The sequence below is a fragment of the Nycticebus coucang genome, chromosome 6 (assembly GCF_027406575.1).
Source record: "Nycticebus coucang isolate mNycCou1 chromosome 6, mNycCou1.pri, whole genome shotgun sequence".
In the NCBI taxonomy this organism is placed as follows: domain Eukaryota; kingdom Metazoa; phylum Chordata; class Mammalia; order Primates; family Lorisidae; genus Nycticebus; species Nycticebus coucang.
The window spans coordinates 43,994,404-44,010,848 of NC_069785.1; the positions used below are offsets into that span (position 1 = coordinate 43,994,404).

Sequence of the window (16,445 nt, forward strand, 5' to 3'; positions counted from 1 at the left end):
CGCTGAATTCTGCTTCTTATCTGGCTGGGACTCTGTTTCCTGTCCCTGCTTCTCCATGGTACTGCCCCAGTGGCAACTGGCACTGAGAAGCCCAGTCCGCAAATATCCGTACTTCAAACATTTTCCTTTGTTAAAAGGAACAAGCCAGATACTATTCTTAGAAAGAAAAAAAAAATACAAGCTTTTTTCCTATAAGTAAGCTCAGCAAGTTTGACCGTCCCCACTCTCTGTATCTACACAAAGGTTTTCATTATTCGGCGTCAGAATACAGAGCAGTATTCTGTGCCTCTCTAGACCTACATCACATGGGCCTATCAGGGGCCTCAGTCAAGGATGACAGGGAAGTTCCATGGGTATGGCACTTGACATTGCCAGCAAGTTTTTGCTCCTTATTTATATATATGACTAAATACAGCAGCATCTTGAATCAATGGGCCCTCAGCAATGACTGGTAAATTTAAAATGTCTACGAGCATGTAAAAATAGTAAAAAAAAAAAATCTTATAATCTGCAAAGGAGAGCTAGGCTTGGTGGTTTGTGGCTTATGCCTGTAGTCCCAGCCACTTGGGAGGTTGAGGTGGGAGGATGGCTTAAGCCTGGGAGCTAGAGACCAGCCTGGACAACAGAGTGAGACCCTGTCCCTCAAGAAAAAAAATACAGAACTGCAAAGACCATAACATGAGTCATCAGCTTTGGTTATAAAATTACGTTAAGTGTCACGTACCCTGAAAGTTACATGGAGAAGAGAAATATCACATGTTAGGGGACTCATCCTTGAACAGGCAAAAACAGACTTCCTGCCACCAAGTATCAGGCCCAGGAGAAGTGTAAGGAAATCACCTCAGGAGAGCTGCATATAAGTGGATTTATAAACTAGTGAGCACAACTACCTTGCCAAACTGGAAAAAAAGTGGCTTGTAGTTTTAGAAAGAAGCTGCTTGCATCAGAAAGGATAAAGAAGGGTGACTCACACAAGCACCGTGAGGGGAGTGACGGGGATTCATGTGCAGGCACTGGGGCTGGAGGAGGCGTTCCCGCTGACACGGGACAGACGCTGATGTGTGAGCACAGGGACATGAAGCAGGCTGCTAAGGGGTGGAAGGTTCGTGTCCCTCTCAGCTGTCAGATTCCCTGAAGTCCTCCCTGCTTCCTGACCAGAGCCAGAGAATCTGGAGATTCAGGCCTGGGGACTGATGCTAGCTGAAGGGAGGGGGCCCCAGGCAGAAGGCTGGTCTGAGAGCCAGGAGGCCTGGTTTTTAGTCCTGCCTTAGTCACTAATGGTTTAAGTGATCCTGGAGACATCATTTATCCTATCTGTCCTTGTAGATTAGTGGGGGAGACGGTTTCCAAACTTGGCTGACTGTCAGAACCACCTGGGAAGCTTTATGCACATGCACGCATGTGCATTTACACACATGCGTGTACGGACATGCGTGCATACACACCTGAATCAGAAGCTCTGGGGCAGGGCCTGGGATTTATACTGATGGAAATGCCTTAGGGCTTCCAGATCAGCAAGATTTGAGCTTCATTCATTGGGGCTAGATAAACTCCGGAGGCACGCCCAGCATTAGAGGGCAGATACAGTATGAAACATACAGGTCATTTTAAAACAATCACTTTTTAGGGAGAGGAGTGGTACCCTTTTCTCTCTTTGGAGATATGACAGAACTGATGCTGAGGGAAGGAGGTCACAGACCACCCCTCACCCCATCAGGCATACACTGGGTGCGGGGTAGAAGCTGTAGCATGCCTGCTCACAGGATACACCGCAGAACGGACACCCAGTGTGATCCCAAACAAGCACACTCTGGGGGCGAGGCTGAGCCACCCTGCCCCCAGGGCTCCTCTGGATCCTGCGGTGACACGGGGTTCTGGGCTTTAGGTGCTTGGTGACTGGTAGTGGCCTCTCAGCACCACGTTGACCTGTCAGGTTTGGCTGGTCACGTTTCCCTTATCCTAGCACCCTAACAGCTTCCAGGTAGTGAGTGTCCTGACCGATCCTTCCCTGTGTACCAGGTGCTATGCCATGCACCTGTCACACTGACAAACCGTCACCCTGAATCCATACAAGCACCCTGGGAAGTGCTCTTATTAGCTCCACCGCACAGAGTAGAAAGCAGGTTTGGGAGGGTTAGGTCATTTGCCCAAGAGCACAGAGCCAGGAGCTGGAAGGTCAGCAGGGCTATCTGCTCTCCGGCTATGTTCCTCACTATCACACTTCATTCCCTAGGGCTTCTAGGATGGAGCCTCCCCTGAACCCCCTTCCTTTGGGGAGGAGGGAGAGGTGTTCCCAGCCCAAGGCTGCAGCCAGGTGTCGCCTGCTTACCTTGGCCAGCCGGGCTCGCTTGATGAGGTCGTTGAGTTTGCGCACTGCTGCCTTCTGGGGCAGGCTCTGGATGTCTCTGAAGAGGTCCTGGGCCTCAGCCTCAAAGAGCCGGCGGTTGTCCGTGTTCTGCAGGGGCTGTGCCCAGAAGGAGCCGATGTAGACGCGCAGCACCTCAGGCGTGTTGATGACCTTGCCCAGGGACCACATGAGGGCCCCGTAGACCCGCATCAGCTGCTGTGTGTCCACTTGGTCGGCCTTGTTCAGCACCACGCGGATCTTGTCGTCCTGGCCCCGGAAGGCCTTGATGGCCTCCGAGAACTCGTCTGAAATGTCTAGTTTGTGAGCGTCAAAGAGCAGGATGATCCTGTCAACCCTCTCAGCAAACCACTGCAGGACCTGGCAGAAATCATACCCTGGGTGGAGAGAAGGGCACTACGGTCAGTGTGGTCCACAGTGGTGGGAGACATGCTTACTTGGAGGGCTCAGGGATTGAAGTCGAGGCCGGGTGACTTGAAAATCATTTCCAATGGGTAGCCAGGGCTGGATGAATGTGGTGAACCCTGGGATCCAGTGAGCCCTTCCAGAGGAAGAAGTGGGGAATAAAACGGGGACCCTGGCCACTTGGAGAATTGCTTACTTCCACACCTGTAATTTCATTCAGCCCTGAGGAGTCTCTTATCTCACTTAGTACAGTTCTTTGGATCAGTGGCAAAATTACTCAGTGCCTCTGTGAAAACACGTGCCATCAGTGAAAAGCTCTCACTTCAGAAAAGTCACCCATCCTTGAAAGCACCAGAGACAGAGAAGGAAGAGAAGCTGACTTTGGGCCACCTGGAGTCCCCTGGGCACCCAGCAGGTGTAAGGAGAGGAACAGCCACCTCTTAACATGGGTTTGGAGAGTGCTGAGGAGGTCAAAGGTTGGCCTGGCCGAAGTCATGACCAATTTAGCATTTGGACTATTTATAGTTCAAGTATGTTATAAATTTTTTTAAAATTATGTCTCGCAACCATTGTGTGAAATGGTCTCTTGCCAATTTATGTTTTAAATGACCAGGCCCACAACAAATTCTGTTTAGCCTGCTTTGGCCACCTACCAACACACTCCAAACCCTGCAGCTAAATAAACACTCTTCAGCCTGAGGTCAAGACTTTCCAGCATTTCCCTAGGGAGGCAGATTCCCACGGAAAGCAAACAAGAGGAGGCCAATCTCACCAAGTTTACTTTTAATCACAGTCTGATTAGCTGCGGAATCAGAGTCTCGGTCCAGCCCAAATAGTGCTGAGATATCACCTTGCCTGACTCCCACCCTAGTAATTTTAGATTTTGAAAACTTTTAAACATACAAAAAAGTCTAGAGAATAACACATGCTGATATACCCACCCTATAACTGTAACAGATTTTGACATTTTGCCTTGTTTGTTCCAGATACTTTTCAAAAGCAAGTTTAGTTTATTTAGATAACAAAATACCATAGAGTGGATGAGAATAAACTAGATCTTCAATTGTCAATACAGGTAATCTCAAAAAAAAAAGAGTAAAAAAATAAGTTTCAAAAGGACATCAATAGAATAATAGCATCCGTGTAAAATGTTAAAATACAAAATAACCAACAGTCTATGGAGACATCCTAGAGCACAAATACAAAGATGCCAACGTCCACTTAGGGAGGTGCGGGGTCAAAGACAGGTGAGAGAGTATGGGAGGAGAATGACCTCCCTGGCAAAAATAAAGGGGGTCCACTGAAGTTTCCATGCATTTGAAGAACAGGTGTGAGATGAATATCTGAACACACAAACTGGATTCAGATAGATTTTTAGTAAAGAAAAAACATTCAGCAATGCTGGAGCCCCCATGCACCCCTTCCTGAGCCCTCTGCCCACTTTCCTCCCCAGAAGAAACCTCTGCCCTAAACATGGGGTTTATGCTACCGTGCATATTCGACACTTCCGGTTCACACTTCTCACTTCTCTATTCTGTCACACTGTGGCACTCCCTGGTTCCTTGTGGAACATGGGCTGGAGTTTGTTTTCATCATTGTCAGCAGACAGTTTAGACCCAAGGAAAACAAAGACCCACCGAATGGGTCACACATAGTATGTAAAGATTCAGAGGCAAAATCTTGCTGTGTTTCTGTCCCTGCAATGCTAGAACAAAATGCCTCCCAAGGTGACAGGAAGTGCTACTGTCATCTGAGATGGACCTGCACCCTAGGTGCCCCAGATCACACATCGTGGAGCCTCAGTCAATGAAAGAACTAGCCGTTCCGTGGGTGCCGGGAAGACACTTTGGAAGGACCCACAGAAGGACCTCCTTGGGGACTTGACTTTCTAGTAGGGATGAGGGACCCATCACTTCCTGACCATTCTCTCGCCTGGTCTTCTTTGTGACCAGAAACAGGTATCAGAAAAAGATTAAAGAAAATGCTTTATCTAGGACACATGCTGGGGTGGACAGGAGTTATTTTTTATGGAATATTCTTCCTTCCCGGGGGAGTGTCCTTTGTAGGCCATAGAGTGGGGCAGATAGTCCCTTGGCCCACTCCTGAGCAGGCTGGGGTTGAGGCAGGTGATCTGTAATAAGACATTCACCTCCTTCCACCAGAGTGGAGAGTTGATCCTTGAAGGAAAACTGCAGAGACACAGGGAAAAAGAATTCGTTCATGGTGGTTCCCTACTCCTTTTCTGAGCCTATTAATTCTATGAATGCCGGATTCCTCTCCAAAATTTCTTTTCTGATTAAATTTGCCAGAATTAGCTCCTTTGCTTTGATACAAAGAACCATAAGTGGAAACCAACTTTCCTTCCACATTTAATATATTCTTTTTTTTTTTTTACATTTTAATATTCTTGAATGCTTCTGTCAGTGCCAGAAGAAAACTGCTGTCCCAGGCAGAGAAGCTGGAACACAGCTGCCACCACCTGTGCCCATGCCAACTCAGCCATGCAGACATGGTATCTCCTCCTCCCTGGGCTGCCTGGGTTGAGTGGCTGACCTCAATAGCAACACACATATTTAAATTTGGGCTCCTAACAGTTAATTTAAGTGTTTTTAAAGAAGATTTCATTATATGGCTACAGTGAAGTCAAAGTTACAGTAACAGAGCTTCCAGATATGTTTACTACAAATGTATTCAACGCTCATCCCTGGAGGAACGGCCACACATCCACATTTTCTTGTTTTAAAACAACAATGAGAGATGAATGAGGTTAAGAAGCAGGTAGGTAGAACAGTGTTTTGTTTCATCATTGAGAAGGGGCAAAAGGACTGCTGGTCACACATCAGGCAACACAATCACAGGAGTAGAAGTCACCAAGTGTCCAGAAGAGAGCACAGAATTATCAAAGCTGGGACAGGTTGGTCAGTTCAATTCCCCCTGCCCCAGTTATCACCACTATGTCACGATTTTACCCATTTAAAGAATGTAGTTTGGTGGCATTAGTCACGTTGCTGTGTAATCATCACCACCGCCCATCTCCAGGACTTTCTCATCTTCCCCAACTGAAACTCAGAGATCATTCACCATTCTGCTTTTTGTCTCTATGAATCTGACTACTCTAGGTACTTCATATAAGTGGATGGTACAATAATTGTCCTTTCGTGTCGGGCTTATTTCACTCAGCACGACATCCTCCAGGTTTATCTATCTATAGCATGTGTCAGAATCTCCTTTCCTTTTAAAGCTGAACAGGTCTGCTCAGTTCTTAGATCACAGAGGACTCAGGCACTAAATACCTACCTACCAAAAAACCCCAGCTGATCTAACTCTCAATAACATGTTATTCAGTTTGTCTGTTAAAGGAAAACAGTGACTCCGAAGGATCTAGAGGCCACGGATCATCAACGTCAGTTCTTGCATCCAAATTAAATAAAAGGCTTGTTAAAATTTAGACTTCCTGGCCCCTTACCAGGACCACTGAATTAGAATCCTTGAGGCTGGGCTTGGTGATCTGTATTTATAAGCTCCTCAGATGATTCAACACACAGTAATGTTTGAGGGCCACTGCCTAACTGAACAGGAAGGCATGGGAATGTACGGATACGTTTATTCTCTTGTTGCCTGGCAAAACAAAACCAAACAAAAACATTTAAAGTAGTTATCTTTTACTCAAAATGATACCAATAGATGGTTAGGTGGTATGTCACAGAACTGAGGAAACACAGAATTGAAATATGCTTATATTAGGCGGCGCCTGTGGCTCAGTCGGTAGGGCGCCGGCCCCATATACCGAGGGTGGAGGGTTCAAACCCAGCCCCGGCCAAACTGCAACCAAAAAATAGCCGGGCGTTGTGGCGGGCGCCTGTAGTCCCAGCTACTCAGGAGGCTGAGGCAAGAGAATCGCTTAAGCCCAGGAGTTGGAGGTTGCTGTGAGCTGTGTGATGCCATGGCACTCTACCGAGGGCCATAAAGTGAGACTCTGTCTCTACAAAAAAAAGAAAGAAATATGCTTATTTCATTAATTTTAATGTTCGTGAAAGATGGATTTTAATCCAAGGGGGAAAAAAAAAAATGGATTTTAAATTTAATCAGAGCTCCAGGACTTGGCCCTGGCAAATCCTTTCCTTAGAGTTAAGAACTTAGAAATCTTGCCTAAGTCCTAGCCATTCTTCAAAATACCTGGGCTAACCTTGAATTAGTTTACATGTTACTTAGCTTCAAGCCCCTATTTTCTTATCTGTAAAACTGGGTTGTTGAGAGATTACATGAGAAAATGCTTTTAGCAACACAGTGTTGAGACTTAGTCAACTTTCAGCCAATACAGGCTGTTATTATTATATGATTTCCTTCTCTCCTCTCCCACCAAAGGAGGACTCAATTTCTCCCTCTTCTGTGTTCCCAGGGCCCTTTTCCTGTGCTTCTATGGTACCATTTCACAAGGCATTAAAAGGTGGGTGGCATTAAAGGTGGGTGGGCTCAGAGTCCATAGCTCAGTGAGTACGGTGCCAATCATATACACTGAGGCTGACAGGTTCAAGCCTGGCCCCGGCCTGTTAAACAACAACAATAAAATAGCCGGGCCTTGTGGAAGGCGCCTATAGTCCCAGCTACTTGAGAGGCTGAGGCAAGAGAATCGCTTAAGCGCAAGAGTTTGGGGTTGCTGTGAGCTGTGACACCACTGCACTCTACTGAGGGGGACATAATATCAAAAAAACAAAACGAGGTGGCGCCTGTGGTTCAAAGGAGTAGGGCGCCGGCCCCATATACCGGAGGTGGAGGGTTCAAACCCAGCCCCAGCCAAAAAAACAAAAAAAATTGCAAACAAAACAAAACCAGGTGGGTATACTGGTCTCTCCCGTTGGCTTGTACATTCTCTAACCACAGGAACCATGTCTTCCTTATGGTCACACAAGATGGTGGTGGACAGCGTGGGCTTTGGACCCAGAATGCCTGGGATCTAGTCTTACTAATTCTGTGACCTTGGGCTCTGGGCCTCATTTTCTCATCTGCAAAATGAGGCTAATAATAGTATCCAAGCACCTCAGTGGGCTGCAGAGTTAAGACATGTGAAACGCTCGGAATCCTCTTGACACCTAGGAAGCTCTCTGCAATGCTGTCTACCAGTTATTTTTAAATCTTTGCATCCAGTGCCTGGTGTACAGGGGGGAAGCCATCAATGTTTGCTGAAGCATACCCGGCTGGGGAGAGGCAGCCTATGCAGCTGTGGAAAGAAGCAAATTAATTAGGATAAAGGTGACAGTGCACTGATGCTTTAGTCAAGTGAGAGAATCAGTGCTCAGAAAATAAATAGAAGACACGAAATGAGCAAAAAACCACTCATATTTTATAAATAGAGTAGTGGATTCACAAAGGCCAGTTGGTCTTAAAGGTCCCAGTTTGCTCCTAAAACAAGTATGATTCGAATCACAGCACCCTGCATACCCATGCTGGCTGGGATGACTGAGGATACACACATGTTTGTACTCTGTAGGATGGAACAATATGCTTTCCAAAGGTTCTATTACAGAGGGTGGTTAGGTTCCTATTAACACTAGAGGTCAGCCACACTGCCAAGCAAGTCTGTGAAAGGGGCTATCACTTTCAAACAAGGGGAAAACCTGTGGCCCTCAGCTGCTGCTCTGTTTGGTCTACACTGTGTTTAAAATTTTGAGTTATCTTTGGTCCTCCAGAGCTGCATCGTCCAGTTCTTACAGATAGCCTGGGGCACAGACGCTCCTACCTGGTGCCCAATGCTGAAGAGAAAATCCAGACAGCTCGGGCTGAGCCTTTGAGACCAAACTGTGTCCTCTGGGGAGCTGCCCTGCTCTCTGGGCTTTCACACCTCCCCAGCAGAACTGTGCCCTGTTGTCACAGGTGTGTCTAACCCACTGGGCCCTGAGCGTTGAGGGTGGGATTTCTGCTCCTGCTGCCTACAGCATCAGAACTGTGCTGACCACAAGTGGGTCTCAGTCAATGCTTCCTGAAGGACTGAGTTTCTTCTATAGAAAAATGTTCAAAATTCCTAGAACTGGTTTTAAACAAGCTTTAGAACAATCTCTTTGGATACTGGGAATATACTGGGTTTCTTCTTGGAATTTTACATGAGACTTCAAATATAAAAGTCAAAAATGAATTGATTAGTAATTATTGAGTATTTAGGATACGTTTGGAACAATCATTGAGGGACATAATTTCTGTAAAATAAGGCTGCCAGCTTTATCCACGATAGCCCCAACCTGGAATTGATTCAAATGTGCCTCAACAGGTGAACGGGTACACTGTGGCACCTCTACCCAGTGGGAACCCCTGAGCAATGATAAGGAATGACTACCAACAAGTGAGCCGGGTGACCCTCAGACGCATCACGCTGAAGGAGAGACGCCAGACACCCAGGAGTGCACACTGGGCAATTCTATTTGTATGAAATTCCAGAGCAGGCAAAGCTAAGCTGCAGTGACAGAAACAGAAAGCAGAGAGGAGCTGCCAGTGCTGGGGACCAGTCGGTGAGTGGCATAAAGAGGGACCTTCTTAGGGTGACAGAAAGTTTTGTATCCTGACAATGGTGGTTGTGTAAGTATATGAACTTGTCAAAACTCACCAAACTGTACAATTAAGATTGGTGCATTTTGTCATATGTTATACTTCACAAAATTGACTAAAAAGCAAACATGAATCAATAAAAAGGAAAGAAGAAAAAAAACCCCAGGCTGCTAAACTTGTTTGAAGATATATATCTCCACAAACTGCTGAATGGTCTAGGAAGTTGAAGTTTGTTGACAAAAGGGACAAAGTAACTAAGGTGGCTGTGTGTGAATGACTGTAGCTGAAGGAGGAGCCCTACCCTTTACCAAATCAGTCTTGAGAACCATGTAAAGAAGCTAATAAAATCTGATGGAGCTTCGTGGGCTTGGTAGTTTAACAAGCATCCTGCCTTCTGGCTTACGTGATAAGAGACCCTGTTAAGATAAAGAAACTTTCTATCACCGTAAGATCAGGAGCAAGAATGCTAGGCGGAATGCAATGTGGCCTGGGGCACGTACGGATCTGGACGGGTGCAAGCGTGGAGCGTGGTGGGTGTACAAAGCGTGTACGACTGTGTGGAGCACACAGGCATCAACATAATCATAGAGCCATCCCATAGTGCTTAATCTATTTCTAACACTTTTTCTTTCAATTACAGAAATTTCAATTCTTTAAGATCTCCCAGTGGAACTTTTATTAGTCTGGAACAAAAAAGAGATATCATCAGTCTAGTTGTTTCTATCTTTGCAAAAAGACCCAAAAGTGATACAGCTTTGGGGGCTAGGAAAAATAATCTGAACCGTGGAAGACCCCAGCTTGGCATTCCTGGCTCCCCATTTTGGGAACAAAGGGAGGGGACAGGAAGGAAGGGGCCCCTTTTCCCCAATCAGGAGCTTCCCGTCACAGCCTTTATGGAAACTGTGGTCCTCCATCCTGGCTGAAATAAGGGCCACCAGGAAATGGCATCAGGGGTTAGAATAGTTGCTCCCTGGCTCAGGTAAATGCAGTGTGGGGTCCCTGAGGAAGCAAATTGAGCAGTCTATTTTTAATGAAACAAGAGGAGAAAAGGCTTACATTTCTTCTCTGAGCCAAGTTTCTAATTACATGAGTTATAAACAAGATGTGTTGATAAAAGGATGTGAAACAACGGAGGACTGGCAGGGCAGAGCTGGGGCCTCCCTGCCAGGTCCTTCCTCCCACTCCTGTGATGGGCAGTATCACCTGCCTGCGGAGTCAGCTGAACACCACCCAAGCCTCTACTCAGACCTCTCCTCTGTGGGGCTCTGGCCTGCCCCTCCCAGGGACAGTAGCTCCAGGTCCACGTAGGGCGTTCATGCTCTTACCCTCTGCACTTTCTGTGCTAATCTGTGTGTTTAACCCAGGTCTCCTTGCGCTTCACCTTCACCTCTGCGTCCCTCCAGTACCCAGTACAGTTAGCACCACGCACAGAGCAGGCACTGAGAGGGCTGGTGGTGCCCCAAACTGCCCTTCCTGTCCCCGGGCCAATCCAGTCCTCAAACAAGCCCTGCCCTTTCTTAGAACTCAGAGATTATCTCCAAAACTGTTGTCAGTGCCCTGATTATATCTAAAATAAATGTTTACAGAAAAAAATTCTCCATGACTAGCCCCTGCCTCACCTCTCCAACTTTTTCTCATAGTCTTTTACTAAGCCCTACCTTCCACAGCACAAACCACACTGGGCTCTTTGCAGTTACCCAAAAGCATCCTGCATCTTCCTGTCTGCCTCTTTGACGTTTCCTTCTGCCTGGAATGCCCTTCCCTCTTCTTCCTCTATGACTCTATGGGCTCTGCCTCGCAGGGGGCATTCCTCTGGTCCTGTGTCCCTCTGATGGGGTCTGCTCTCTGTCTGTCCACTAGACTAGACCCAAAGCATCCTGATGGCAGGGATAAGTCTTCATCGTGTTTGCAGATGGTTCACATTAGCATATCAGGTTCCTTGTGATAAAGTCTTACAGCATTAATGATTTTCCTGTCATGGTGCTTACACTCTGCAATACTATATTTATTTGGTGATTACAAGACAGAAATTCTATGAGGGCAGAGACTCTCCCCCTCATTCTGTTCACTATATACTCAGTAAGTACTACTGAACACAGTAAGGAGGTGTTCTATGAATCTGGCTTATTCCCATGTATGGGTATTTATCCAAAAGAAATCAGGATCTCAAAGGGATATTTGCATACCCATGTTCACTGCATCATTATTTGCAACAGCCAAGATACAGAAACAACACAGTGCCCATCAACAAATGAATGAATAGGGTGGCACCTGTGGCTCAGCGGGTAGGGCGCCGGCCCCACATACGGAGGGTGGTGGGTTCAAACCTGGCCCCGTCCAAACTGCAACAAAAAAAATAGTCTGGTGATGTGGCAAGCACCTATAGTCCCAGCTACTCAGGAGCTATTCTTAAGCTACAAGAGAATTGCTTAAGCCCAAGAGCTGGAGGTTGCTGTGAGCTGTGACACTACAGCACTCCAAGGGCAACAAAGTGAAACTCTTGTCTCTAAAAAAAAAAAAAACAAAAAACAAATGAATGAATAAAGAAAATATGGTCTACACATACTGTGGAATATTACTCAGCCTTAAAAAGGACATTCTGTAATACGTAACTACATGGATGAACCTTAAGGACATTATGCTAAGTGAAATAAGGCAGTCACAGAAGGATAAATACTGCATGAGTCCACTTATATGAGATACATAAAATAGTCAGACTCAGAATCAAGTGAGTGGACTGGTGTTTCCCAGAGGCAAGATGAGTAGAGAGCTGCTGAACAACATTTTGCCCATAGTTAATAATACTGTATTGGATATGTAAAAATGTGGTAAGAGGGCAGAATTAATAAACGTCCTTACCACCATAACAGAAAACAGTAAAATAAATTTGGCTTAACTGAATTTTTTTTTTTAAATTGTGTATTTTAATTCAAGAACGGGGAGGAAGAGGAGGAAAGGGGCTCAGTAAGTTCCCACCTAAAGGGTACAAGATAGGAGCCTATGGCACACCTCCTGGGTGAAGGACTCAAACACAGCTTGGACTTTTCCTAACAAATGCAAACAATGTAACCTAATCGTATTACCCTTATATTAATCCAAAATTTTAAAAAACCTGCACATGGAGGGCACTCAGCCTCAGGGCTTCAGGAGGAGGCACTTACCTTATTGCCCTGTAAAGTAGGTATCACTGATCCATTTCATTAACCAGGTTTGGATAAGGGATAAGACACGGCCGACGTCTCATAATGACCTACACCCTCACTCACCCGCTGAATTACACGGCATCCTACAACTGAGCCAGGGACACCCCCACCCCTGCCATAGCCTACAACGCCCCCAAAGACAGACAGACACACACACATTGATTCTTCGGGGTTCAAGGAAATACTGACCTGCCCTTAAGTTTTCTTTCCTTCTTTCAAGTTTTTTCAAAATCTGAGAGATAAGAAGAAAGGAAAGAAAAGCCTCACCCCTGCCAAATTCCTTTCCCCACACTCTACACTCCAAAACCAGAAGTTTGGGGCCAGCAAAGCAAAAACCCCGATTTTATTTCCCAAATTATCAGCTGCTAAACTGACAGGGACTGACTTCTCCCTGCCACAGTATCAGAAGTGCTTCACTCGGCTTAACCAAATTTTAACTAACAAGAAGTATAATGATTTTTGCTAAGTTAGAGACTGTGACTGCTGAAGTTGTGGTATATTTTGGCCAGGTGCTGTGGCTCATGCTTGTAATCCCAGAACTCTTGAGAGGCTAAGGTGGGTAGATTGCATGAACTCACAAGTTCAAGACCAGCCTGAGCCAGAGCGAAACCCTGTCTCTAAAAAATAGCTGGGCATTGTGGCGGGCACCCATAGTCCCAGCTACTCGAGAGGCTGAGGCAAGAGAATTGCTTGAGCCCGTGAGTTTGAGGTTGCTGTGAGCTGTGATGCCACGGCACTCTACCAAGGGCCACATAGTGAGACTCTGTCTCAAAAAAAAAAAAAAAAAAAAACAACAAAAGTGGTATTATTTTCTTTAAAATAAAGATTGCTACTAACTTTAGAAAGTGTAAATCATCTCAAAATAAACACCAGATATCTGGGAGTGCTCAGGTATTTTTATAAATATATTTTCCAAAAGAGCCTCTTTAGTTAACAATAATAGCTGCTTCAGTTAAACACGTTCAAGGAGTCTTTGCGTTATTTCCAGCCTGAGTTTACTTTGCAACTGGAAAAGGCTATTTCTGAAAATTTTACTGTGGTTGAGAGCAAAATGATAGCTAAAAATAAATAAGTGCAGCAAATATTTACTGAGCTCTCCTACATTCCTGCACTGCCCTGTATGTAAGCTTTAATATCAGTATAAGCTCACGTAATCCTTGCAATAACCCCCGAAGGAGTTAGTTTTCTGACCCCCAGCTTACAGGAGAGGACACAGAGACTTACAGAGGTTTAATAGCTTACCCAAGGCATGCAGCTGTTTCTCAGTGGAGCCCAGATTTGAACCCAGGGACTCTGATCCCAGAGACTGCACCTTTATCAACTATACTGTGCCAAATGTACACCAGGATGGTGCAGGATTTGAGGTGATTGTATTTCTTTCTTTTTGATTCATGATTTTCTACATGTTCTATGAGGGATATACATTGTTTTTGTAATAAGAAAAAATAAACATATAGTAAAAATTATTGGTCTATACGTGCGATGGAGCTAACAGTATTGAGGAGGTTGTTCCTTCTCTTCTACCTCTTTTATTTTATTTTATTTTTTTTGAGACAGAGTCTCACTTTGTTACTCTCAAAGTGGCATCACAGCTCACAGCAACCTCAAACTCTTGGGCTCAAGTGATTCTCTTGCCTCAGCCTCCCAAGTAGCTGGGACTACAGGAGCCTGCCACAACGCCTGTTTTTTCTTTTTTTGTAGTTGTCGTTGTTTAGCAGGCCTGAGCCAGGTTCAAACCCACCAGCCCCGGTGTACGTGGCCAGTGCCCTAACCACTGACTGGGCTACGGACACTGAGCCAACTCCTCTTCTATAATGGCATACAGGTCTGGACTTCTAGCATTTTCCATCCAGAGTCTATGCTGGGTGTGCCTATCACCACCATGAGGGTGAAGCAGTATCTGTGCAACCACATCCCCAGGGAAGAAGTGGTCTCCATCAGCCACACTTGTCAAATAATGGGAGCAGCTGCTGAGAAAGTGAGCCACAAAAGGAATCGCTTTGCTGCAGCTGCCCTCTCTGTTCCTGCACCCAGCTGCCCAGACGTACAGTTGTACAGTTGCACAGGTGCAGGGATGAGGGGTGGCAGCCATGGCAGGGCCGATACTAAACCCGGCCGAGAGAGAACAGCTGCCATGTTCTCCTCTTCTGCACAGAAGGCTCCCTGAGCACGCCTCAGTTGGCAGGGGTTCAATGTGAGTTCACCTCGAAGTCTTCAGTCAGTCACGGCCACTTCTTGGAGAGAATATAACTGGCTATGATAAAACCCCAGAGGTTACTAGTGCTCTCTGTCTGGCTGTAATTAGCCTGAAGGGAGTTTGGCCGCTGAACATACCAAAATTTAAATAAAAACAAGGACCAGATGTGTCCAGGGGATGGATTTTATACTGTTTATCCTCTATCTCCTTTTCCTACTCCTTTTCCCTTTGGGATTTAGCCCAAGACTCTGTAAATTAATTTTTCTCTGCCTGTTTCCTCATAGAATAAACAAGCTAACCTCATAGCCTGTCCCTCTTTCCTCTAGGGGATGTTGTGACAATAACAGATGGGTGGGCCTCATGACCCTGAGGGTCCCTCCAAGGCATCAGCTGGGAGAGCCTCACACCAGCCTCTATACGCAGACAAGGGAACAGGGAAAGGCTCGCTGTGAATACTTAGCCCAGTGAACTGTGCTGCCTCTGGTCATGTAGCCAAATGAATGGGAAAAGTAGGTTTCATACCTCATTTTCCATCTCAGATTAAAAATTAGGTTAAGAAGCAGACCTATTTAAAGAGGGCTGGGTCCTGGAAAAAGATAGGAATATAGCTTTAGACAACATTTTAGGCTCTTTGCTAGAAATTGAAGTTGGTAAAAACCTACCAAGAAAAACCTGTAAGTTGTAGATTCTGGCTTAACTGTTTGATTCTGCTAGGACTCAGTTTCTACATTTAGAAGATGATTAGGAAAGGTGATCAGGAAAGATTCTTTCTAGCTATACATGGTAGTTCTGAATATTAAGCTTCTTTGAGATGACAAGTCAAATTCTCAGGAAAATCCATTAAGCTCAGTGTCTGTATAGTACAGATATCACCAAGTTACAGTGGCAGGCTAAGAATGAAAACCCTTCAGATGGCTACAGGAATACTGAATGACTAATCCTAAATTATAAAATTATTAAGCAGCAAGTTTCATTCTATTATATTCCTTCCACTGGACTCATGTGCTATATAGCATTTGGGCCAATTTGAAATTCCTTATTAAACGTTTCCACAGGAGGCTGGGCATGGTGGTTCACATTTGTAATCCTAGCACTTTGGGAGGCAGAGGTGGGAGGATCGCTTGAGGAAGTCGAGACCAGCCTGGGCAACATAGTGAGACCGCATCTCTAAAAAAACTAAAAAAATTAGCCGGGAATGATGACGTGTGCCTGTAGTCCCAGCTACTTGAGCAGCTGAGGCAGGAGTGTTGCGTGAGCCCAGAAGTTTGAGCTTGCAGTGAGCTATGATCATGCCTCCGCAACCTAGCTGGGTGAGAGAGTGAGACACTGTCTCGAAAAAAGAAAAAAGTTTCCACAGGGAATTACTTGCCATACAATTCCAAACAACTCTATACCGAAAGAAATTACCAGAGGAAGGGTCACATCCTTCCAAAGATGCTTAAGAAGCCATCAATTCAATCTTCTAATATATTAGAAATGATAGAATCCAGGAACCAAGTATTACGCACATGGAAATTGCCCATTCCTCATTTTTCAAGTGGGCTTTGTGTAAGTCAGGCAAGAAGGTTTTGTACAATATGTTAATAAATCAGAGAGAGTCAGCTTGGCAAACATTGCTTGTTCTGAATTTTCTTGAGGCAAAATGCCAATGATACAGACTCCACCCGAATGTGAGGAGGCCAAGCATTCATGCCCAAGGCTTCATCCTTGACAATGCATCTTGTCATTTTGTGGTTCA

The 16,445-nt window shown here is 45.5% G+C and overlaps 1 protein-coding gene across 1 annotated transcript in view; it reads right to left on the bottom strand.

Moving 5' to 3' along the window:
* The window catches only part of EHD4 (EH domain containing 4), a 90,336-nt gene that overhangs the window by 17,140 nt on the left and 56,751 nt on the right, over nucleotides 1-16,445 (bottom strand). Inside the window, exon 4 of the mRNA XM_053596145.1 lies at nucleotides 2,330-2,742. Coding sequence (XP_053452120.1) covers nucleotides 2,330-2,742 — 413 coding nt within the window. The remainder of the gene's footprint in view (nucleotides 1-2,329; nucleotides 2,743-16,445) is intronic.